The sequence below is a fragment of the Calonectris borealis genome, chromosome 3 (assembly GCF_964195595.1).
Source record: "Calonectris borealis chromosome 3, bCalBor7.hap1.2, whole genome shotgun sequence".
In the NCBI taxonomy this organism is placed as follows: Eukaryota; Metazoa; Chordata; class Aves; order Procellariiformes; family Procellariidae; genus Calonectris; species Calonectris borealis.
In genome coordinates, this window is record NC_134314.1 from 69,486,853 (window position 1) to 69,512,602 (window position 25,750).

The 25,750-nt window shown below is 41.3% G+C and overlaps 1 protein-coding gene across 1 annotated transcript; it reads left to right on the forward strand.

Moving 5' to 3' along the window:
- The first annotated feature begins 939 nt into the window (after positions 1-939).
- Positions 940-24,939, forward strand: TMEM242 (transmembrane protein 242). Its single transcript, XM_075146073.1, has 4 exons — positions 940-1,120; positions 3,332-3,432; positions 8,713-8,850; positions 23,736-24,939. Exons 1-4 carry the CDS (start codon positions 988-990, stop codon positions 23,832-23,834), a joined length of 471 nt encoding a protein of 156 aa, XP_075002174.1. The 5' UTR covers positions 940-987; the 3' UTR covers positions 23,835-24,939.
- The last annotated feature ends 811 nt before the right edge of the window (positions 24,940-25,750 follow it).

Sequence of the window (25,750 nt, forward strand, 5' to 3'; positions counted from 1 at the left end):
TTACATTCTTTGCTTGCCGTTAAAGTACTGACTGTTATAAATAAAAATGTGCTTTACCTGCCCGTACTGAATCCTGGTAAGTTAGTATACCGTTTGATAAAGGAACACATTCAATAGAGCGATAGGTAACTGTACAGCAATTTATATGCATCAGCAACACCAACTGAGAATTACTGTGGCACAGACATGAAAGAAAACAGAAATGTATGGTTCTTGTAGTGTTACTTTATGATTCCATTCAGACAGAATTTAGATGTATATGAAGAACTATTTACACAATTTGGGAGAATGAGAATTTTGAATGAAAAGATGTACTTTAGAGCAACACCATTCGTCAAGATATAGCTTAGTAAAATTAATGGGAATAAGAATTTGTCCCAGTTTTATTTAGTGAAGTCCATGATGTTATCTGTCCCACAGACTTAAGCAAAAAAACCCTTGTGATCCCGCTACAAAAGACTTGATTTAAAAGAGGCTTTGCCAACTTTTGCCAATTTTCCCTCTGCGCGATTTGGGCTCTCGGGGACACTGAACGCGCCCCCAAGGACAGGCGGTTACTGAAGGGGCGGCTGGCAGCGGCACACGAAGGCAACAGCGGCCGACGAAAAGCCTCCAGTGCCCGAGGACGTGCTTTACCGGGGCACGGCCGGCCTCAGGCCACCGCGGTACCGGCTGCCGCCGGCGCTGACCCCCGAAGTTACCGGCCGGGCTCACAGGTGAGCCGCAGTTGCCTCAGTCACCGCTAAGCCACTTCTCGGTAAGAGCGCCCCAGCTCCCCCGCCGCACGCCCGTTCTCCCGGTCTCGCTGGGGGGCGACAGCGGCCGGCCAGCCCCCTCGGGGTGGCGGGTTCCCCCCCACCCGACTGGGCGGCCGAGGAGGAGGAGGAGGAGAAGGAGGAGGAAGGGCGGCTGCGTGTGCCGGCCCAGCTCCGTTTCCTTCCGGGTTGCGGCTCGCAGCCGCCTCCTCGTCCCCCCGCGCCCTGGGCCATGGGGGCGGCTGCTGGCGGGGACGCCCAGGAGCGGGCAGTGGCGGCTCCGCTGGACCCCGGGCGCGGGCTGCCCCTTCCCCGGGGGGCCGGGAGCCCTGCGGCGTCCCAGGACAAGCTCTTCTTAATCAAAGGTGCAGAAAGCCCTCCTCTCCTCCCCTCCTTTGCCTGCACGGGTCAGGGACGGGCAGCAGCGGGTGCGGGAGCCCCGTGGCCGCCCCCGGCCGTGCCGCTTGCCCCGGCCAGCCGTGCCGCAGGGACGGCGGAGGCGGCGGCCGGGAGGAAGGCATTTCCGTGGCCCCCTTCCCGTAACCCGAGGTGTTGCCCTACTCTCCCGTCCCCGGGGAGGAGCCGAGGCCTTTGGGGATGGCCGTGGCCAAGGCTTCTGGATGCAGTGAGGAAGCCCCTACAACGCCGCCCGCCTTTTCCCTCCCCTTCAGTGGTGGCGGCGCCTGTCGCCCCTCAGCCACCCGCCCCCGGCACGGGGACATGACGGGGCTACAAGGCACGGCGGGGGTCCGCCCTGGCGCTGCTGGGCGGGATCCGGTGAGCCGGCTCCGGGAAGGGGGCGGCAGCCACTGCGGGGAGCCGCCTCCCTCCCTCGCCGCGCAGAGCAGCGGGGCGCAAAGGCCGCCCGAGCCGGGGGGCGGAAACCGCAGCAGGGTCGAGGGAGTTCGGCCCTGCGGGGGTGCGAGCGGCGGCGGACGGGGATATCCGCCCAGCCCTGCTGGGACGCCCTGAGCGGGTAGGAGCCGTTAGGAAAGAGGCGGCTCGTAGGGGTTACAGGTAGCGCCGCGGGTGCCTTAACGCAAAGTTCCCGTAACCAAACGAGCAGGTCTCCCGGGCTGGGTCCCAGCCGGGGGAGCCGAGGCGAGGGTGGAGCCCGGCCTCGCGGCAGAGCCAGAGTCTCCGCAGTCACACGCACCTGCGGTCACGGCCCGCCCAACGGGCCGCCGGGCGCCCCGGCCGCTCCCTGTGACTGCTCGGGCTCCCCGCGCCCCCTGGCGGAGCGGAGGCCGCAGCTCCTCCCGCTCTCCCGCCCCGGCGGCCCCCTCCCAGCGCCGCGCCGGCCGCCGGGAGAGTCCGGGGGCGGGGGGGAAGGCAGAGCGCGGCCGGGCGGAGGTACCCCCCTGCGGACACGCGGGAGTCGTGTCTCTGTGAGCACCTTTCCCTGTTGCCGCACACTTTGCCTACCCCTTGCAGTGCTTTCCTGCCCTCCCAAGGAGGCCAAGCTTGCGGTGTCGAGCTCCTCCTCTTTGAGGAGAAGTTAATTTAAGACCAATTACTATTCCTGAAATCAGGGAAATGTTGGTTAGTAGACCTTGAAATGTAAAATGCAGTGGACATGCAAAGTTTGGACAGTGTGTGAGGTCTTCCTGCTCCCAGGCAGAAGAGGTACTTTATAGATTTCATTGACACGAGTACAGCAAACTTCTCCATCACAATAATAATTCATTTTTAAAAAGTGAAACCTAACATAAACATGTTTTGTGTCTTACTTCCTATTCAGGCCAGTTTTTGAATTACCTAACTGGTATTAGGAAGGGGAAAACAGGCTGGGTATCAACAGTTGCAAAGGAAGAACTTGTAACCCTCTGAAATTTTTTAATTTTAATACGAATCAGATGGTTTTGCACAGCACACTCAGTCTTTGTAACAAGCCTTTTTCTTAAAAGTGGGCAGGTGTGGCTATGTGTGCCTTTGATGCAAGGACTAGAAGGCATCAAGGCACCCCAAGTGACTTTGGAAACTCTCTGAAAGAACTGAAAAGTGAGGAATGCTTTCTGTCTTGGGAAAGCTTCCTGCTAGTGCCTTTTTTTTTTTTTTTTAATAGAGCATTAGAACATAAACTGAAGAAAGCTGAAGAATAAGTGTTGCTTATGGAATGGTCTTCAGAGGTACTGGTAGATTTTCAGCTGACCGTTTGAAATAACAAGTGATACAACAAAAATAATTACATCTTCCTTTTGGGGAAGGGTGAGGCATAGCCATAGAACAAGACGATTTTAGTAGCCTGGCTCTGGAGTGAAAGAGAAATTTTGAAGTACTATGGAACCCATCCTGGGATTTGAATGATTTTTTGTGTGTGTGTGGCTTGAAAATACATACACTTGCCATTAATGTTCAAAATGCTCTATTTCAAAATAGAAGCATTTCTTGCTTTCTTGCCATATTGAGTTAATGTGAATAGTGTAGACAGCTGTGCCTTTCCCTTCAGCGTGTGCTGACAGATTTTCATTTTTCAGGTTTTATTTTCAAAACAGGTTTGGTTTTGTGGTTTGGTTTTTTTTCCTCCCCTTAAGAAACAAAATCTTAATTTTCATTTCTTAAACTTTTCTTGGCAGGTGGAATTTTTCTAGGTACCGTTGCTACAGCAGGAATGATAGCAGGTTTTGGCACCACACTTGCCATGACAAAAAAGAAGAACCCAGACTGGTTCAGTAAGGTTTGTTCCTTTTAAACTATTTTCCAATTGTGATACACAGGAAATAAGAATGCATCAAATGCTTTACAGAAATATTGATATATGTGGAGTTTGGCTGTACAAAGTTGATGGTAAGAACCCTAGACTTAATTGAAGTCAATAGGGGTAGGATTAATTTAAAAATCAATTCAGAGTTGGCACTGCTAAATACTTTAGTACTTGCGATTAGTTGAAATACATAAAGCTTACACAGTTTCGCTATATAGTGGAATAGAATTGATGGTCTGTTTTGATTCTGTGATGTGAACACACTTCAGTCATGAGCCTGTATCACCTCAGTGATCCAGTTCAGCATGTGGTCCCATAGTGCTACAGTGAATTGGGAAGTGAGGGACCTGCAGCGAGGATGGGAATGAGGAGGTAGAAAGCCTGTAAGCTGTGGAATATGTAAGTGGAATAATTTAGTCAAAATTTAAGTTCTCCACTCCCTTCCCACCATGTAAGGGGATTGATGAGAGTGAGTAGTGACTTGGTACTATAAGATCTGATGGACAAAAATAATCTGATCTTGTGCAATTACTAACAGGGTCCACCTGGGCATTCTGAAGAAAAAAAATTGCAAAGCAAAGCCAACAATTATACCATGTTGGTATATTAATCTGAAATATAGCATATTTAATTGAAGAACACTTTTTTCCTCACTAATGCTTTGTTACTGGTGAAAATGTCAAAAATGGGCCCTTAAAATTGATCAGTCTAGTCTCCACCGAGCCCTTAAAATACAACATACATTACAGATCAGAGAACTGATTGGTTGTGTTTATTTTTAAAATGTTAATTCAATAACAATGCATATCAAGAGAAAAAAAATGCTTCCATTGCACTTTCTATCAGAGCCTTTGTATCTGATCACTCACAATCTCCTTTTGTGGTCAAAGAGCATGAGATCTTTCCTTTGCCATCCTGTTTTCCTCTGTAGGCTGCTGTGGCATAACTCATCCATTGCCTTTTCAGCAACAATAAACACGGCTCTATTTTTTGAAATAGTCAAAATAGAAAACTCCATGAGAAGTTATTTCACAAGCTATAGAAATATATATATAAGGAAGTTTTCTCTCTTTTTTTTAACATCTTTTTTTTAAAAAAACTTCCTTTTTCCTGAGCATTGCATTTTTTCCAGCTCGCGCATATTCTTGGCTGTCTGAGCTGTCCTGTTATCAGTGTGAAATTTAGCAAGTGACATTATGTTGACATTCAAGAATATATATGCTGGAAATGGCACCAAGCGATACATACCGTTTCGATTTTTGCTGAAAACCTGTATCAGCTACTATCTGTGCAAATGAATTACAACAGTTTGCTAGCAAAAAATCTGTGATTCCTGGGCCCCTCAACTTAAATATTGCAAAGTGTAGAAAGATGCTTTTTTGTCAAGGTACTTGTAGGTGCGCAATTTCAAAAGCGAAGGCTAGACTTTGAGAATGACTTAACTGTCTATAGAGGCTCTCTGAGGTACCAATGAGGTAAACAGTTTTGCAGTAGCGTTCTTACTTAAATTTATAGTTTGTTACTGCAAGTCATTTTTAGTAACACATCATGTATAATAACAAAAGCGTAACTATGAATAACTACAGATGATTGCATCCTTCTTAGAAGTTCAATGCCTAAATGTTGTTTTTACCCATGTCAAGGTGAGGCCATAGCTTGACAGGTACTTTAAGCAAACATCAGCCAGCATTGCTGTTGAAAGAAGTAATCCTACCAGCCCTTAGTTTCTGGCAATTCATTCCTGCCCCTGGTAAAGGCACCAATACTTGTGGTACTGCGTTGGTGAGATGGTGCTGGTTAATTCTATGGTTTTTTTATTTCCTGCATTAGCTTTAGTCCAGATCAGTCTTCTGATCCCCTTCACTGCATGACTGTAGTGACTGTGCTGGCACAAGCTTGGGGGAAGGTCCAAAGGAATGGGAATTGATGCCTAACATTGGGAAGAAATGCGAGACCTGTTCTTTCAGCACCTTTGCTGGCTTGTGCCAGTTTTTGTGTCATTAAAATGGCGACATGCAAGTCAGGTAGAAGCAGGAAGCAAACATAGTGCAGCCTGGGACAGATTTAAATAGTTTCAGGGAAGGAAAAAATAGCAATTTAGAGGGGAAGCTGTAGCATCACAGCATCATGGCTTCATGACTGCATTCAGACTTCCAGGAAGCAACATTATGAGACCCTACTCAGGGTCAGCATCAGCATTACTGGCAAGAGGTAAAGCTGAAATTGCACCTACTGTACCTCCTTCATGGTAGTGAAGTAAAGTAAATGTAAGCATTTGTAGGACTGGTGCCCAAATTGACTCAAAACTGAGATTACATAATCCTGTTTAGTGATGAACCACTGCAGAGACTTTCAGTTAAGAAATGATTGGGGAGGGGTGTTAAAATTAAATGCTCAGATGCAGCAGCCTCCTTGTGATAAGTGTCCAGTTTTACCAGCGTTTATCCAGGTGTTTAATTTTACAATGGGATAGATCATACAAAACAGTAAACACGCTGAATACAATCGACCAAAACAGTTGAACACACCATTTAGTTTAGGCACTGCTTCCTTTCAGACACACTCTTATCCACAAGGGGATAGTTACAGGATTGAGGCCTGTGTCTGAAAAAAACAATGTCATTTCTCCTTCTCCCACTTCCTCCTTATATCCTCAAGGAAGAAAAAAAAAATGAAGCATATATTTTGGTAACCAAATCAGCTAATTCTGCCCTATATTTTCTTGGCCTGCTTTTTAGAAAGACTCAAGTATTGTTTAATAGCTTATTTTTAAAATTAAAGAGGCGCAGTAGTGAAGAGAAAACAATCTGTGCACAGAATAACGGGCTCGTGAATAAAACTCAGTTCTCTTAAAAATCTTATTTTGTTGGTGACATCTTTTTCTCCCATTGTTGTCTTTTTAAATTTTTAAATTTTTAAATTTTAAACAAAAGACTTGTCTTTTTAAAATTTTTAGCGTTTCATTAATCAGCTTTCTTGATGCTCTGAACAGCATATCTGATAATCATATAACAAACTGTCTTATTTACAGAAATCCTTATCTCTGTACTTAATACCCTGAAGAATCAGCCTGTGACTGAATGCTGTTTGACTGCTGTCAGCAAAACCAGATCAACTGTTTCCATTTACCACTATTTTTCTGGGGCAATCAAGCATTTAAATAGTATTTGGGTGGGTTTGGTTTTTTTCCCCCCCCAGCAATTTTCACGATAATGACTCCTATTTAAAGATTCTGTGTAGAGGATTTTTGTCCATTCGTTTCCCATCTTCCAAATGGGAGAAATTTTTCTGCATGTTGTTGTATATGGTTAGCAGGAAAAGTGTCAGAAATAATCATTAGCATTTTAAATCTACTTAAAGCAGTCTCTACTAAAAGAGTTATGGAAGTTCGTTAGTTGTGGTAAGGAAATAATAGGACCTGGTATAATAGTGTGACTAGAGATCTCTGCTGTTTATGTCTGTGTGCATGTATGTGTATGCTTACAGAGCATTGTTTTGTTAACAGCTTCTACTTTGGGATGTCCAAATCAGAATAAATAAGGATCAAGATACATTTTGCTTGTGCCCTTTGCAAGTGTGTATTTGTCCTTGGGTAACTGTGCCTACAGCTAAATCCTAAGGAAAAGCGTTAATGCTGAGGATTGTCTGAGGATCATTTTAACATGTCAATAAATACAAAGCCAAGAGGAAAAAAGCTACTGGTGCTATTTCACTGACCAAATACCACAGTGATAGACATTACATATGTTTAATTATATCAAAGAAGAAAGAGAACCATTTTTAAAAAAAATAATTAAAAAAATTTAAAGTCTTTTTAAAGTAAGAATATGAAAGATTTTTTCCCACTTTTTGTGATGAATAGAGATGTACAGCTCTTTGGCATGTTTTGGGGGAAAAGTTTTTGGATCATTCCGCAAGTTAATTTCACTTCTCAGTATCTCGGACTATAAATGAAATAATTCTTTATTGGATATATTTGTATGCTTGCAGTCTCATTTATGTTTATCTCTGAGCAATAATTTTTTTTTTCCTGAGATACCCAGTAAGTAGTACTGTTCAGTTGTGTAAGGACCGTAGATGCCAGTCTTTAACAGTTACCATCTGAAATCTATGTTTCCATGTGAAGAATTGAACAGTGATCCTTTGGGGAAAAAACACAAACCCTCTTGCTGACATTTACCACTATGAGCAAGAGGATTATATCTGTCTTACTGCTGTTGTGGACTACACAGATTGAAGCTGTCCTATACCAAATAGGTACAGTGAGGTGGGTATTGTGAGATGAGAACGGCTGGCTAACGGTGAACGTGCGGTGCGAATTGATTGATGTCAGCCAGCGTGTGGCTCATGCCCTTGGTAGCTGCAATGTGCATTTATGTGCTGCGACAGAGGACGTTTCATCGTGGCTGGGACCCCATCATGGCTGAGGCTCCGTTCTTCGTGGCCTGAGGTGGCTTTTCCAAGTGACAGTGTTTTGTGTTTTCAGGACACGTCTCATGGCAGACTCTTATGCAGCAGTATCTTGACAAGTGGTTAAAACCACCCACTCTTGTTTCTGACAAAAATGAGAAGTATGGAGACTGCAGAGCATTTTCTATGTTGCCACTTGGTGAACTCTGCAGGGGGATGGGTTCAGCGTTGTTGTTTGCTCTTTACAAAATTTTCCTAAATAGCTTCCAGAGCTTTTTCAGAGTTGCAGCCCCTCGAAATTGGTCTTTCAGTCACTGTTATACCCTGTCTGTGTCAAGCTGAAAGCTACTCGGGTTCCTCCAGTTCTCAAATCTGCTGTTTCAGGAGTGCAGATAAAGACCTGTAGGCCAATGGTTGCCCAGCACCCTTACTGCCCTGAGATCATGACATACAATGACGTACAAATCAATGACGTACAATGATTATGTTCCGATGTCATTGGCATAAGGGCTTGTGACTGGTCTTGATTCAGTTTTGTATTTTGACTGGTGGGATAACTGAGTGTCGGATTCTTGTGCCCACAAAACAGTTGACCAGCATTTTTGGGTAATAAAAATCATCCCCAAGTGGTACTGGCAACCATGAAAGCCACTCCTGGTGGGAAGGAAGCTCATCCACTCCCTTCCTTGGCTTTTTGGGTCTGCTGGCAGCTGTAGCAGTTTCTGTGACAGCACTAGTACAGCTGGCAAGTCAGGAAAAATTCTAGATCACTAAGTTAACTTTTTTTAGGTTTTTTTCCAATTATTGTTCACTTTTTCTTGATCACTTTGTTTTTGGTTCTAGGGGATTACTGCCACAGCTGCATTACCAGAGAGTGGTTCATCACTGGCCTTACGAGCCCTAGGATGGGGCTCCCTCTACGCGTGGTGTGGAGTTGGATTGCTCAGTTTTGCCATTTGGAAGGCCCTGGGTGTGCACAGTGTAAGTACCAAGCATGATCCCCTCAAATACCTTATTTTTCCTTGGCTAATGCATCTTGGGGTCTCTACTACTTCAGCCCAGGAGTTACACCTTCGTTCACCACATGTAGAGTGACTAACCAGAGTGTGTGCACACAGGGGCGGTGTTCTTACATCTGCAAAAAATGGGATGTTGTGGGAGGAGACGGTTTTGTGGGAACACTTTTGTCCTGCTTATGTTTATTTGCACAGATGTTTCAGATTCTTCACAAAAGAGCCAGTGTTCTAATTTAGAGACTAAAATAGTAGCTGCAAACTTTCTATATCCTTTGCTGATTGAATTGAAGGCTACCCCCTGAATCCTATCTTTAGAGCAACCCGTTTATTTGTCCAAGTTCCATTTTTTGCATCAGGACACTGGGAACATAAGAAAAACTGAGAGGAAACAAGCTTGCTTTCTAGTGCTTTTCTGGAAAGGGCAAAGGGGCAGAAGATTGAGTTTCATGTGCAATAGAGCGGTAGTCCATGACATGCCACGTCAAGGCAAAGAAACTCAGGAAGCATCTGTATGTCCCAAAGGGCTAAGGGTATCTTTAGTAAATTGCTTATGTTCCAGTGTTTCACAGTGTTGAGCGTGAACACTAAAGTCCGTGTAAGCATTTTTGGTTTTGCCCCTAGTAATGAGCCATGACTTAAGAGTCCCCTGCAGCTATAAGTTTGGCAGAACTGTCCGCATCCTCTTTAGGACTAGGAATGAGTAGACTTCCTTTACCTTCCATGGCAAATTATTTATATATTCAGCAAAGTGTCTCCCAGAACTAAAAGGAAGACGATAGTACTCCATGCCAGTACTGTTCTCATTAATATCTTTATTCAACTTCTCACTTCTTGACTACTCTGCTGATGTATCCTGTAGGTCACGATTTGGGTCCCGCCATACAGCACTACACAATCCCTTATTCCTTAGTTTCCAATGTTGATTCTCAAAAGGAGCCAGTAAAGGAAGGCAGAACACTAAAAAAGCATAGCAGGACATGGGAGGCATCTACAACACGTTTTGTTTAAACTCAAGTCCTCCGTGTGAGGCTGTAGTGGAATGGCGGAGGAGGGGGAGGAAGAGTGGGAGTACCAGTTTATACTCTCTGCATGCTGAGCTACAACAGTCCACTCAGTTTATTGTCAGTTATATCGTCAGCCAAAAGGATTCATTTCACACTATGCTGCTGATTCTTATTTTCATTCCATCAGAGTACTTCTGGTCCTGCCAAAGGACAGCAGAATCTGACCCTAGTCTGCAATTTACATTAACTGTTTCTCGGTAAGCTTCATTTTTACTTCCTTGAGAGGTACTGGCCTAGACACACAGTTCCCTGGTTTCCCTGTGAGGCTGCTTTCTTTGAGACGGCTGACGGGGAACAACCACATAAGCTTGAGATGGCCAAGCCCCAGGACATGTCAGAGTCTGATGGGGGCTTCTGGCTAACTGACAGCAGTGGCTCTCGTGTCAGCAGCATAAAGCACACTGCAGGGCATTTTAGAGACTTGTTGAGCGTTTGTAGTCAGAAAGCTGCACCGTATTATATTCTGTGTTGTGTTAGTGTTGAAAGGAGGTGGGGGAAACTGTATCTTAAGAGGCTTTTGCAAATGCCTGTTGGTATTGGTTTCTGTTGTGGCGTGCTTACATTTCACCGTGTTGCACAGTGAGAACTGCAGACACTGAAGGAAGCAGATTTCTGTCAAGAGACCATGTCTGCACATGATTTTGAACAGCTCTCTCCTTGCTCTCCACTGACATACTTGCTGTATTCACTACAGACTTTTAAATTCCCACTGCAGAAAGGAAAGTAGCACGATAGTGCTACTCATTATTGCAGAATCAAAAATTAGCGTTTGTAAATTTCCTGTCACACATTTCTTTTTCCTGTTATACTATATATCTGTTAAAATCAAATACATATATATATGTTTAAAATTGCTGGAGGTACAAAAGCAGAAGTGTGTTAAAAATGAAATATTCTGACCAAAGAGAAGAGCTTCATTAGCATTAAAAATATATTTCTAGAATAATTAATCTTTGATTTTTGATAGTTGTTGACACTTTTTGGATACTACTTTAACATAATACTCAGGAGCAAACACTGACTGTTGAAAGACAGTATTTTTGTGCTTAAATATAATTTTCCTGAACAGTTGAGATGAAATAAGGGTTATAAGCTAGCTGGTACATTATTATTTCTGGACTCTTAAACATATGCTCACTTTAAGAAGGGCTTGTTTTTTATTTATTAATTTATTTTTTTTTTTGTATTTTATTTATTTTCCTATTTCAGGGGAACACTGATATTTTTGAAAATTCTTAATTGCTGTCATGTAAGCAGAGATATTAGATTAACAATCAGTCAGTTAAAATACTGATTTTTAAAAACACATACTAGATGCATATGTTGTGTCTAGTAATTATTAGAGAGCCACAAAAATAAATTAAGTTTTATTTGTGGGAAACCATTTACTGAAGTTATCACTGAGTGAAATAAAGTTTCTTTCCACGTCAACTGTTTCGACCACGGAAGACACCATAGATTTTACACTAAGCTCAACATTTTCAAATGAATTTTAATTTCAGTTAAACTGTGTAAAAAACCTTTAAAAAAGATGCTCTCAGATTTACCTGAAAAAAAAGGTCTTTGAGACTTCAGTGTGGTTGAGTGCTTCGAGTTCAATTGCTCTGTAGCACATGCAGGTTCCCAGTACCTGTAGAAGTTCCAGTTACAATTTTAAACCTAGCATCAGGTATCAAGATTTGAAAACTACAGGCAGACTTTTGCCTCTGAAGGTGCTATACTATATGTGACCTGAGGGGAGACTTGACTCATTTTGATGCAAGGAATCTGTGTGAATGTAATAACTAAAGCTTTGGCAGCTGGGCAAAGAGAAGAAGAGGTTCTGCCCGCCTCTTCACATTACTGCCTTTGGGACCTGCTAATTAGTGATCTGGCCCTGCTGGGCAGCAGCTTCATTTGTTTAGGAGCTACTGGTAATACTGATAACACTACTAACAGCTAATATAACGCTACTGACAGCTATAATCTCGATATTAAATTGTTTCTCTTGATATTAAATAGTTAAGCATAATAAAATTCTGATTGAAGCACTGCAGATGTTTCGTTTAGCAAACAAGAAAGCTGCTTCTGTCACACATAAGAGTACATTAACTCCGGCGCTTTCTCAAATCCGTTGCCAACTCTGTCCCTGTGACTATCTTGGTGGGATCTTAGCAAATAAAGGGCTGACCTTCACTTGCAGAGTTTAGGGGGGAGCTCCGAGTCAAGTAAAACTGAGTTAAGTGTTGTTTAATGCCTCATGTCATCTCCAGGAAGCCACAGTGGAAAATCAGGCATGATGGGTTGGCAGGAATCACACCAAAAGGAGTAAGAGAGCTAGGAGATGTTGAAGCGTAGCTGGCTGGGGCAGGAAAGCTGTTGAGCAGTTCCACTCCAGACTGGCCAGCCCCTGGAGACGGGTGGAGTTTGTGCACACCAGAGCTTGGGCTGGCTTTGCAGGAGGAGGAGAGCAAAGCTCGTCGGTGAATTTGGAGAGGTGCAGCGAAAGATGTGCTGAGCGTTCTTTGTGCTTTGAACTCAGCTGCCGTTAGCCGTGCACTGGTTTGAAACGATGGACTATTCAGCTGGTGTGACTGAATTGTCCTAATCCTTACGTCGGCGTACCTGCCGTAAATCCCTTGTCATCGTGCTTGCGTCCGCAGAAAGAGGTGGTGAGCATCTCCCGCGCACCTGGAAGGGCAGAACTAAACCAGCAAGGTGCTGCTACGATTTCTGGGTTTTAGGGGGACAAGGCAAGGCCCGTGTCGTTCCCCCAGCGGCCCGGCCCCGGCGCCCGGGGCGCGGCGGTGGTGCCCCGGGGCGGGGCCGGGGCTGGCTCTGCTGCACCGCGGCGACACCTGCTGGCGCCGGCGGGCGCAGCAGCACCGGCGCGGCGTCCGCGGGAAAAAGCCCGTTTTGTTCTTCGCGCTGACGGAGCGAGCGGTTTTCGTCGTCTTGTAACGACCCGTGTGTTTAAGCAAGCATTGCAGTAGTGGCAAACGGTGTTGTCGTTAGTTAGAGCCCAGAAGAGTGGTTTCACCCGGTATCGTTGCCGAAATGCTATGATTTTTAATGTTCAGGGGTGTGTTTCCTATGAGCATAAATTATTGGTGGGACTGTGACTGATTGATGAAAATATGTATTACGCTAGGCTTTGTGACTGCTTAAATTATCTTGTCATCGCTTACAAAGTCAGAGATGAAACAACAAGAGCAAACAGGCACGATATTTCCTTGATGAGTTATAATTGCTGTAATTAATCTGTGTCCGTCATTGTGAAGCAGCATCGCGATTACTCAGCAGTTTGTGTCGTGGAAGGAAACTATAGCCACAGTTCAGGATGCCTCGTCCTTACACCTTCTGAGACAGCCTGTGTTTGCCATAGAAGCAAGTCGTTGCTAAGATCTGTTCCAGACACTGAGGTGATACACCGGCTTTGGTGATACTAGATATTTATTTAATCTTTGTGGTTTATCGGTTCTTAAAACAGTGCTGTGACAATGCCTACTTCCAGCTCTTAAATGGCTTTATTGTTAAAGGTGGTTCCCTGTAGCTTTACAGTCTGCTGCTTTTTATGCCAGCGTGAAAACCCAGGGGTGATAGTAAGTAACCGATCTTTGTATCTCGGTAAGGGATATAAAAGATTTTATGCTGTCTCAGGTTGGGTTGTTAAAATCCCCTGACTGCAGTTACCACTGTTGTAATCTGAGGACAGGCTGCTAAGTCATAAACCCTACTAAATTCCAGTCAACTTTTATTCCTAAATGGAGAAGTGATGGATCAGTGAGGACTTGGTTTGATAATGGTTTAAGTTCTATTTTCCAATAATGTAAAAGAGAAATCTTCATTTTCAGAACCTAGGAGACGGTGGTTATCTAGTTTTGTGTTGTACATTTTACAGAAAATAACCAGCTGTCAGTAATAGTCAGACTTTTTTAACTTGCTTCCTGCAATCTCTTAGGAAAATATTTAAAGTCAGTCTACCTTTGATTATCTCCAGGCTTAGAAGCTCTGTCTATGTTAGCATTGACCAGCGGCATTGGGGCAGTGAAGCAATTGGGAGCTGAGGACCTGACATCCACAATCATTCCAGGGGATTTTTAAAATTTGGACTGACTCTGGCCTTGCCCCATGGCTTGAATGCCTGTTTGCAGTTGGAGTATGTTATGTGCGCTCCTAGAATGCATCTTCGGTTTTATGTCACCCTAAAGAAACCCAGTTCATGCATTTTGATACTGTTCAGCAGTACACAAACTCATGCCCAGTAAGCACGGACAACTGGGAGATTTGCTTCCAAAGAGCACTCCTGATCTGAACCTGGGGCTCATCCAGGCGCACCCACAGCAGTGGGTGCCTCTCTGAGGCATTTTACAAAATAGAAGGACAGGTGCAATCGTGAACACAAGCTGGCTTGAAACAAAATGGCACCACCTTTTTTAACAAGTATATTTGCTGTTTAACAACTTCCACATCATGGCATTATCTTACAGGGTTTTGAGCTTGCAACCTCAGAACTCTGTAGCTGCCCACTCCTGGTGCAGTGGGCTGACAGTTTTCTGACGCAAAACACAGAGGTACTGAAATAAATTTTGTAGAAAAGAATGTGTTTGGCTGATTTATCATTTAAATTTTTTTAAAGTTGAATAGTAGTTGAAACATCTTATTTCAACATTCTCCGTATGAAATGCTCAATGAAGTTTTAAATCTTCAATTGAAGAATAAATGGTGTTTCACTCAGTAAAAATTTTTAAAAGTGAAAAATTCAAAATTAACTTAAAACCCCTGTTGTTATAGTTGACCTAAAGAAGTATTTTCATGGAAGTTTAAAAAAATTAAACCTTTTTTTATTTACCTATTCTACAGGAGTTACCATCCAGCACACCTTTTTGTTGCTAGGAAGAATGTTAGTTTCACAATTTTCTAGAAGTTACAGCTGAATTGTAAACCTTTGTTTTAAATAAGCAGCTATAGAATACTTGAAAGGTATTAAAATATACCTATGAATGCCTGATATTCTTTTTTTCCCCTAAACTATCAGCGATTATAAGTGTTCTTTTAAAAGCAGAACAATACCCTCAGCCCTTGTAGACTGAAGCATGCAACAATTAACAAACAAGATAAATTATGCTTTAAAAGCCCTTTTGCTCTTCATGCCCTCAATAAATTAGGTTTTATTGCCTCAGAAATAAAAGCATTCTTTCTCCCATAGGAAAAGGGCCAGGATGATTCATATGTAGGTTTGTGAGATTCTGATTGTTGCTTCCACATCTGTCCATGGAAAGCTGGAAAAATAGTGAGAAGAATTGCCTAGTAATTTGTGACTAATATCGTTATAAAATATTAGTTTATAATTTTTATGGTGACTCCTAATGAAATATCCTACTTTTCATTGATCCTAACCTTTAAAATATTAACAGTCTAAAACAATTGCACAGCTGTGAAGAGACATCTAAAACAATTAAAAGCAATACAGAGAATATATGCTTGCCAGGGTTTTGTTGGTAAGGACATTCCCTAGGCGGGCTGCTCTTCTCTAGAGGAAATCTAACCTCTAAATCACCATTTTGAACATAAAAATAATAACATCCCTCTGCTTATTTTGAGGGATATTTGATATAATTTTGTGAGACTATAGTCATAGGTACAGTATAAATACAAAGGAATACTGGCTTTAAGGATGGATTAATTTAAAAAATAAAATGAGAACATGGAGACATAGTCTTCAAAAATTATTGGTTTTGGCATCTGTAAATAGTACTAAGATCTATAGATCTCAACCAAGTATAGGCATATTGCAGTGGCTGAAATTTTTATGCTATTTCATCAATGAACAAATGTTGCTATAAAAGCAGTATATCTCCTAGAATCATTGTAGAGTCATCCTAGAGTAATTCCTAGATTTTTTTGTTGTTATTAGTTTTTAATTATAGTTGTATTGAATCCTCACCTAAGTATTATTCATGAAGTTTCTATTTCTTACCATGCTTATGTTTGATTGCATAATAAAACCATATCTTTTCCTTGCTATTTCATGATCATATATTTCAATATAAATCAAATCTGCCCAGTTTTTTTAAAGTTCTTTTATTTCCTCAACACTTATTCCAATTCAAGCTCTTAGAAAGAAGCTGGAGTACTAGTACAAGCTAGCATTCCTCCTCCTCTTTATACAAGGTTTTTCTGTACTGCTTGTATTGCCTAATTAGTTTGGTGTGGAGAAGACTTGCCTCCACACATATGTACTGCTAGTATTTTATCCAAGAAGAAAAGAAAAAAAAAAAGGTAACCTATGAACTTCACTCGATAAGGCAGAATGCTTATTCAAGGAATAAGATCATCATTTTTCTACTGGAAAGCTGCTACATCTGCTTTGTGAATAGGGACAGCTGTAAGTAAGTATTTCAAAAAATGTGGGAAGACTGTAACTGTAGCTGTCCTGAGGAATTACTCTGCTGTGTCTTGGAAGAGACTCGTAGCTGTTGGCTGCCGCCAACCTGATAAGAAGCTAGAAAGAGTAAAACAACGTTCAGCCTGTGGTCTGAAATTGCCTCTGTGGAGCAGTTCCACATCACCGTAAGTGGACGAGTGGATTGATCCACTTCTCGGCTGCACGTAGCTGTGAACTATACGTGTGCAACTAAAATCTGAATAAAAGCTTATCTGATAGGTGCAAATTATTCGTGCTACATCTTGGTCCTATGGGATCTTCCTGTGCTTCATTAAGTGTTGTGGTATGGCTAATGCTTGTCTTGCCCTTCTGTGGTCCAAGACCTCAGGTGCTCTTCTTGCCTGGAGGCACCCAGCCAACCCTGCCTGGCTCTGGGTGTCACACTGGCTCTGACAGGTTTCCTGCGTGGAATTAAGCCCCGGTCATGACGTTGAGGCTTACGTGTCGCTGAAGAGTTTTGGTTTTGTGCTGGCTCTTTTCCCAGCCATGGATGATACGTATCATGAATTCCTGGACATATAGAGGAAAAAAATTACTCAGGTTGCCCTTTTCAAGAACTGCCTGCTTGCAGACAATTCATGTTTTCACTTTAATTCAGAAATCCAAATTACAGCACAGAAGAGCTTATAGAGTTGGGACACTCATCCTGAGATTTTAGGTCCATTAACCAACTTGCTTTATACATTTAGATATTTAACTATTTTAAATTTTAAATTAATTTAATATTAATTTTTCAAATTGCCCAGGGTGACTAAGGAGCAATGACTAATACACCATAATAGACTAAGCACGTGGATGTCCTTTCCAGGCACCCAGATATGAAAGTAAGATTCTGCAGAAGTAAGTGGCGTGTTTCTCAGTGATTTCAAAACTATTTCACTCCATTTTTCCGCATGGCATGAAAGCCTTTTGCAACAAGATGGTGTAATCCAAACTTTCTACCATTACTTTTATTTTGAAGCCTGATGCAGCATCACTGAAATCAATGAGAATAGGCTTGAGAATGAGACACTGACTTAATCTACTTTGAGATATCATATACTGCAAAAACTTAAGTCCTTGGCATTTTATTTCAGAAATATCAACATGGAAATGTATAAAATTTTAAAGGATACTCCTGTATGTCTGAACCTAAGGAATTTACTTCTTTTTTTCAGATTGTGGTTTACAAAATTACTGTCTTGGTGTATATAAATTAATAGCTGGTTTTTTGTCTTCCCGTTGTTCATAATTAGCTAATCACTTCCTTTTTTTTTCATTCAAAATAATTTAGCCTTAAACCAGAACAGTTTTGTTTTCTGTAGGCTTTTCTACTGGAATGGCATCTTCTTCCTTTTATGATAGATGTATAGAAAGGCTACCAGTTAAATATCCCACTTTTGGGAGCTAAGAGACATTTGCACAGAAATTAAACCAGACAAAATGGGGCTAGCAAAACACGTTTGTGATGTAGACCGGCTATCTTCCCATTTGTGAAATGCATTCATTTATAAAGGAGTAACATGGCTGCTGCACACTTGGAAAAGTATTATGAGGAAAGTATTTCATGTGTTTTATCTCTTCATGTGACCCAATCACTGGAAGAGAGACAGCCTGACCCTTGTGACAGCTCTCACTAGTTCACCACTAATTTGAGACAGAATATGAAGTAGCCGTGGGAGGCTGCTACATATGTATAATGGTTTGGGAACTGCGACAGCTTCATTCTAAACAGTGATGATCCTCTCCCCCGCTCCCTGTAAAGTTCACTTAGGTTATTTTCATGTTACTTTTGTTTTAAAAAGCACAAGACATGTTTTACCCAATTACACAGGATTTACAGGGATAGGTTTCCGGAAAAATATATCTATGTGTTTGTTTAATTTTAGGCATTGTAAATGGCCCTCTGATTTCAAAGAGAGTATTCAACGCTATATAAGGTTAAGCACACGTGTAAGTCTCCATGTATGGATAGGGGGTTAATATGAGCTCTTGACTTCTCTAGGTGATTTAACAAAATTCTGCTGCTGCTTTTCTCTATGCAAGCCTGAAACACTGGAATCAGCAAACAGGTTGTGAACAGTGCACTATGACAGTACAGCGTAAGATAGTTAAATATTAGGATGTATCATGGCAGGATTGACCCTCTGAGGGCCATTTTCATACACCTGAAGTCCTGAATAATCTGAACATTCACAATGCCTTTGCCAATGAAGTGTAAGGTCTAAGAATATGAACCAGGGCTCTATTTTCCATGCTTGTTTTAGAAATCGGCATGCAAACCGGCACAGGGCGACCCGCAGTGAGTGCCCCATTTTGCACTGAGAATCGGAGAATCACATTCCGCCAGCAGGCTGCCTGCTCTGCTCTTCGAGTACTGTAAGGGCTCGGCGCTTGCCGTTTTCTACAAGTAACTTGCTGTTTCTGTTTGTGGACCTCGGTAAGCGTTTGCTAACAAGGGCAACAGCAATCATTTTAAGATTTGGGAAACGGTGGCAAGAACAATCCTCCCCGATGCTCTTAAATCCAGGGCGTCGTGAAATGGAAGGTGGCTGAGGAGAACATAGGGCATGTACGTACTGTATTCTGCTGCCAGTCAATATTCCAGTTCAGGGCATCTAATCTCATTCCACTTGGAAGCTAATGTAAGCAGTTCTTACTGGTACGAGTACTAAAATAGGAAACTAATAATTCCTAGAATCTGCGTTGGCCTATTATGAATGTCAGACATTAAAGAGAACATTTCTTCGTAAAACTTTCATTCTAGGATTCAAATAGACTCTTTTAGCCTCTCTTCCATTCATTTTAATATGAACGGCCACATAAGTGCTCTCAGTAATAGTGCTATCCCAATTTTTGCGTGACATTCTGTCAACGATGTACATTAAAAAGAGATTATTAAATGGAAGATGCTTTTAGGTCCCCATATTTTTGCCACCTGAGGCAGGATCATTAGGTTAAGATAAGAAAATAACAGTGATCTGTAGCTATTACAGATTATTTAATGCAGTAAGGTAGATGATACCCTTTTAGAAAGAAGCCTGACAGTCAGAGGTGGAACAGTTACTGTAATTTATTTGGCAGGAAAAAACAGTGTCAAGCTTTGCAATATCTGTGATAAAAAAAATAAAATTCACTTGAGTGAAATTCATTTCAGAGAGTTGCCTCCAGGAACGGAGCATGCTGGAATGTTAAATGAAGAAATGTGTTACAAATCGTTCATGTACCACTAGGTTCAGAAGCAGCAGCTGAGAGAGTGGCCTGTGATACTGAAGGCAGCAGAAAGAGGTAAAATACATTCAGCTTTTAGTGCTCGGTTTACTGCACTATTAATTGAAGACATTATCACAGTTGAACCGAGTACCTCAGTGTCAGTGTGGCTGATGATAATAAAGAGGCAGCCATTTCAGTGAATTATTTCAAAACATTCCAGTACTTAGTACATAGCACATTAGCTTTCATAATTACATTAATGCCTTTTGATTTGAGACCACTGGCATGGGTATTGTGGAATCTGAGGAAATAACAGGAGAAGATTTCTAGGGAAGGCGAGGGGAGAAGAGACCTCCCGAGTGGCACGCCTCCTAAAAAGAAAAGGCAAGGCAAGACGCAGATTCCTAATTGCAGCATTTCCCTCATCAAGAAGCGTGCTTGTCCCCGGAGAGGTAAAGCAGGTAAAGATAAGCTCCCGATTCTTGTACCTCAAGTGTGCAGTATTAATAGAACATAAAGCTAGATTCATCATCTTCACAAGAAGCTCACCACACTACAGGGGGTGACTGGACACTGGTAAGCCCAATTCATTGAAGGACAGCTGATGTACATGTTTAGTGAACGAGTTTTACCGTCACTACAAGGATCCTCTGGAGGAGTTTGGCCAGTCAAGGCCCAGGATGTTGAGCTCATACTCTCTGACTGAAAGAAGTCACAGCCTAAGATTTGATGCTAGAACGGTTCATAAGCAGGCAGACATTGACACTGGGAGAGAAGGGATAGGAACTTTGGGATGTGGTTTCCATGGTTATTTATGAGTGTATACGCTGGTTCCATTACACATCAGAGAACAGTTATTTCTCAAAGTCTTCTTCATGCTTTTAGGCAGTTGGCAAGTGAGCTTTAGAGGAGCTCTGAGTGCAGGGAGGACAGTGGCTAGCATTTGGAAGTACATTCAGGGTGGCAACAAGCACAAATGTGGAAATGGAAGAAGAAACTCAGAAGCTGGTGTTATTAGTGGAACAGCAGAGAAAGGGGAGATACCTTAGAAGTCCGGATCAAAGCTCTAATTAAATACTGTGCTGCACTTTCTTACTGGGAGGAGAGGGGGATGGGGAAAATTACTGATTACGTTGCTTAATGTGTTATTAGTGAGTACTCAAAAACGGTTGTGGAGAGAAATAATAGGGTGTGGTATCTTTTAAGTTGTATAGAAATGAAAACTTCTAGTAAGAGTTAGTAGCTGTGACATTTGTATTGTGAAGAACTTGGCCCCATTTAGACATACTGTGAGGACATTATGTATTAGTGAGGCCCATGCCAGTCACTGTAGATAATGTTCTTAAATAGCTGACAACCTAAAGCATAACATTGAGAAGACAATGCACAGTGGTGATCAGCTTGGCATTATGCTTTATTAAAATAGCTCACTGTCCAGGAAGCACAAAGGAGGAAAGTTTGTGGAAAGATATAAAACATGGTCAAAGTTGTGAGTTGCAGTGAAAAACTATTTTTGTGCAGAGGGGACTTGTGGAAAAGGACATAGATGCTGGCAAGAGAGGAAGTGATAAATGAGACGCTGAGTCTGGCATCACTTGCAAAGTGGTTTTACAAATAAGCATCAAAATCTGAGAAGACAAGGCTGAGGAAATTTCTCCGGGAGTCTTGAAAGCAAAAGAAAGACATTGGATATTTCAGATTTTGTCCACATGTTAAGGAAAAATTGTTTTTCCAGGAAATTGGTTGCTGTTACCTGCAGAACATAGATTAGCATTCCGAGAAAAATCTGAATATTCTTAAATCTGCAGCTGCTAGCAGTGTTTTAGTGCTTTCTAAATAAACACCTTTTTTCTTTCAGAATAGAGCTGTAGTGTTTTATTTCCCAGACAAGATTGCTCTGTGGGTTCGAAGGTTAGGGTTTGGCATGTTAGCAATTATAAGGTAGCTGTTAGAGTGAGGAAGCACTGTAGTTTTCTGAGTGGCTCCCCCGCTCATCGTCCTTTTTTTGGAGGCCTTGTATAATTGCTTTTAGTTTTCCTTTGGTTTTGTGTGTCTTCAGCAGAGTAACAGAGGTGTTTTGTAGGGCTTATGAGTGCATCATTTAGATTTGACACTAAAAGAAATTTAAAAGTCTGAGTTTAGAAACAGCCAAAAAATCCACATTTCACCAGATCATTAGCTGGTATAAAATGTTTTATTTCCAGTTATACCAACCGAGCTACAGCAGCTTACGTCAGGTTAGGATCTGACCACTCCAGTGTTACCAGACACCCAGGTAATACTTGGTGTGAGATGAAAGAGAAGAGTTGGTTCACTCCTCAGGAAGTAAAAAATGTTAAGTAAATTGAATACTTTCTGCACATCAGGGAACTGGGGTAAATTAATTACAGAGGACTGGAAAAAACAGCTGAGCCAAAGCTCCTAAAGCATTTCCTACTGTAAATACTTGTATTTAATTGTCAGTAATCGTTTAATGTAATTTGGGCTGTTCCCCTACATCAGCTCTGATACCGGTGTTTATTCTTCTTGGAAATATTAGCTGTCTATGAGAGCTTTCCAGTTTTAAATAAGAAACAAAAATACTACTTTAGGAACAATTGTGGGTGATGCCAAGATTTTTAAAAGCCAAGAACAAATAATTAATCAAAACAGCTATCTGGTCAGAATAAAATACAAAGCAGAGAGTAAATTAGTTTTTACACAAGAACACAATCAGGATAAAACAAAAAGGATAATTTGGCTCTCAATTTTCCTTCTACTTTATATAACACATATTTTTATTTGATTAGCAGTACCCAGGCATTTTTACACAAAAACTTGAGTTCTAAAATGCTTTCATCCATCATAGTTAGTTATTGTCTTAGTAAAGGATTGGTAATTTCTTTTGTAAATTGTTTCATTCTTTGTATCAGCTGTAACTTGAATAATTGCATTCCAGGAACATTTCTCTAAAGAAGTACCAGTTCTTTGTCAGAATTATTCATACGCAAAAGGTCTTGAACAGAAAATGCCCAAAGGTATTTGTAAAAAACCTGATGACCCATAACACACAAAATGTAGGCATATTAGAGAAGATGCCTGTGTGGCAGTTTAGAATATCTAGATTTCCTGGAACTTTGCCATGGGACGTACTGGCTGAGACAGCATTTGGTCTTCAAGAGATCATTGCATCCAGTGCTTGAATATCACATCCTGTCTTCTCTGCGTGAATGTCATAGATTCTGTACTGCTTCCTAAAAATAGCAGTCCAGGACTTCCCCTGTACATCCTCCTGTTTGTGTAACACGATTGTCACTGATTTGATTTTTCCATGCCTATCCTTTAAAAATACATTATATGTAAAATATATTATATGTAAAAATGTTGGAAGAAAGAAACCCGCTAAATCTAAATATTATCTTCAAACAGAAGTGATTTTTATACAAATTTCAGTTCTGGCCTGCCAGGACTATTGAATCAGACACTGGTGATAACATGGTTATCATAAATACAGATTTGGCAATTGGTATTAATGAATTGATATACAGAATATAAAACTAGCAAACTTCCTCTTTCACAGCATTTTAATTGAACAGCAGTGAAAGAAAAGCTTGGTCCTATATATCATTATGAATCTTGTTTTCCTTCCTCCTAATGTATAAATTTGCATGAGACTTTGTTTTGTCACCTGTATCCATATGGTGGGATAAACCTAAATTGTCAGAGCTGACCAGTATTTTTTCCTTAATCCTTGTTTTAAAATTCTTGAACAGACCTATTGGGCCTTTAATCCGTTACAAGTGTAGAAAAAGGCACTGCAGGCAAAATATGGGCACATTCTATTGAGGTAATTTTCCTCCAAACAAAAACATTTTAAATATGTGTGTGTATGTATAGTAATTCATATAACAGTATTGAGTCATTCAGGCAAGTCGTCCAAATTAGGCACCCCGGTGTGGTGCTTTAGAGGGGGGGATTGTTGTGGGTCCCTTCATACATTTTTTCACTTTGTTAATTGAACCAACATAATCAGAGAGAAAGTCTTAATTTTCTGTTATTTTTAAAGTCTTTTTACCTCTTCTTTACCTCATACAGCTTATTTTGTGGAATAAGCCCGGGGTTCATGGTGCTACTTTATTTGCTCCTTACTAACAGTTAACTGATTTTATTTTTTAATCTCTTTTATAGATGAAAGAATTCCAAACTAAAATGCAGTCAATGTTTCCAGCAATTCCTAAAAATAGTGAGTCCACCGTTGAATGGGAAGACTTGCTTAAATCCAAGTGAAAGACTCGGAGCCATTTGGAGATGTCTCTTTCAGCAAGAACAGGAGCGGAAGTAGCAGAAGTGTCCCATCTGAAAAGCAGGGGAGAAAACTCTGAGTAAGTTACTGACTGAGTTCACTGGACCTGGGGATGCCAGTTAACATTGAGCAACAAGGGAATTCAAAACAAAACAAAACAATTTATATTGTACTTTTCAGCATGCTTGTATAGTTGATTTGTGAGGAAATGAACCCTCTGAGATAAGTTGGATCCAACTTGAAAAAAGACTCTCTTACGAAGACTTAAAGAAGAAACTGATCTTCAGTAGTAAATATAAGGAAAAACCCCAATAAACTCTTATCCCATCCTGCTTCTTAAAAGGAATTTTAGGAAATTTCTCTAGGAAACAAAGAACAGTACATGTCCCATTAGGAATATAACCATCAAGTCAACTATAACAGATCTGTTACTGAGCCTGAAGGTAAGGCTTACAGTGCACTCTTCTAAAAATAAAGGAGATATTTAAATTTGCAACAGAGAAAGTATCTAACCCAAACTATTTTTGTATATCTGAAGGGAACATTTAAAACATCCAATATGCAAGTAGTGACCTACTGAGCTCCTCTGTAGAGCATCAGAAGAGATCTCTACAAAGTGCAGTTTCCTCAGTATTAGCTTTTTTAATTGGATCCCACGATAGTGAATCTGCCAGTTTGCATAAAAGCGTCTACTATATTTGTATAACAATTTAAGTGGTAAGTGAAAAGGTGTAAAATAGTGAGACACCCAATCTGTCCTACACAAATATTTTCAGCTAAGAAAGTGTATGGGCAGGGCTAGTTTTTTTGTATTTCAGTGGTTCCTGTGGCTCTTCTACCAGGAGAAGCAATGTGACGTTTTCCACGCTGCAGAAATCTTCATGAAGTATGGGTGTAAACTAGAAAGAATAATGTCTTACTCAAACATTGTATTTGCAGAATTGTAGATCTGTAAAAATGCAGAAATAAAAAAAAAATACTATCAGTGAACAATTCTTTGTTGAATGCTCAGTTATCAGGTTTTTTTATTAATTGCACACAGTCCAATTAGTCAGTTGTCAGATTTAATAAAGTCCTCTTAAAAGCTGTCTTTTGTGATTAAGTCTTTATATTCCTAGGAAAGAACATAAAAAAAAAGTTTTAAATGTCAGATGAATAATAGAGAAGTATGGTTTTCCTATGAAATATGACAGCACTAAAATAATATCTTTAAAGCAATTGAAGTGTAATAGTTGACATGTTTTCCGTACCTTGATGCTTGTAATCCAATATTAAATAAATTGTGGTGAATACTGCCATCATACGCCCATGAAGAATGGTACTATTTTCATATTTGTTAGTTTGTGTGCATGGTGATACTTGTATTGCCTACGCTTGTGCGTATTAGTGCTGAGTTACCAAGTTTAACAAGTGGCCATGTTGTTAAAACTGATCAAGAACTAAAAAAATGCAAATTGCATGATGTCCTTAAGGTTGCTTACCTTTAGTTTCTAAGGTGGGATTCGGGTCATCTGTCTTTATCTGGATTAAATAACTCACCAAAATCAGTCATCCAAAGTTCCCTGCACAGTCAATGGAGAAGGACAGGACTGGTCAGAGGGTGACTTGCACTGCACTCAAATGAACGGCTGCTCCTGGAATTGAACAAAGAATCTGACCTGACCTGCCTGCTGGCTGCCTCTGAAAAGAGCCGCTCTACCCTTGCTTACCTCCCGTCAGCATGATGACTGCACGAGAACACAGTTCAGGAGAAACTCGGAAGAAAAATGAGTGGTTTTCTAGCGCTTTAGAGCTCTGGGGGTTAGACAAGTGCTAGACCTGGCACAAGAGAGCTGTCCTTTCTGGTAATGGTTAGCCATTGGATCAGTGTAAGTGTACTATAAAAAAAAATCCCTTATGA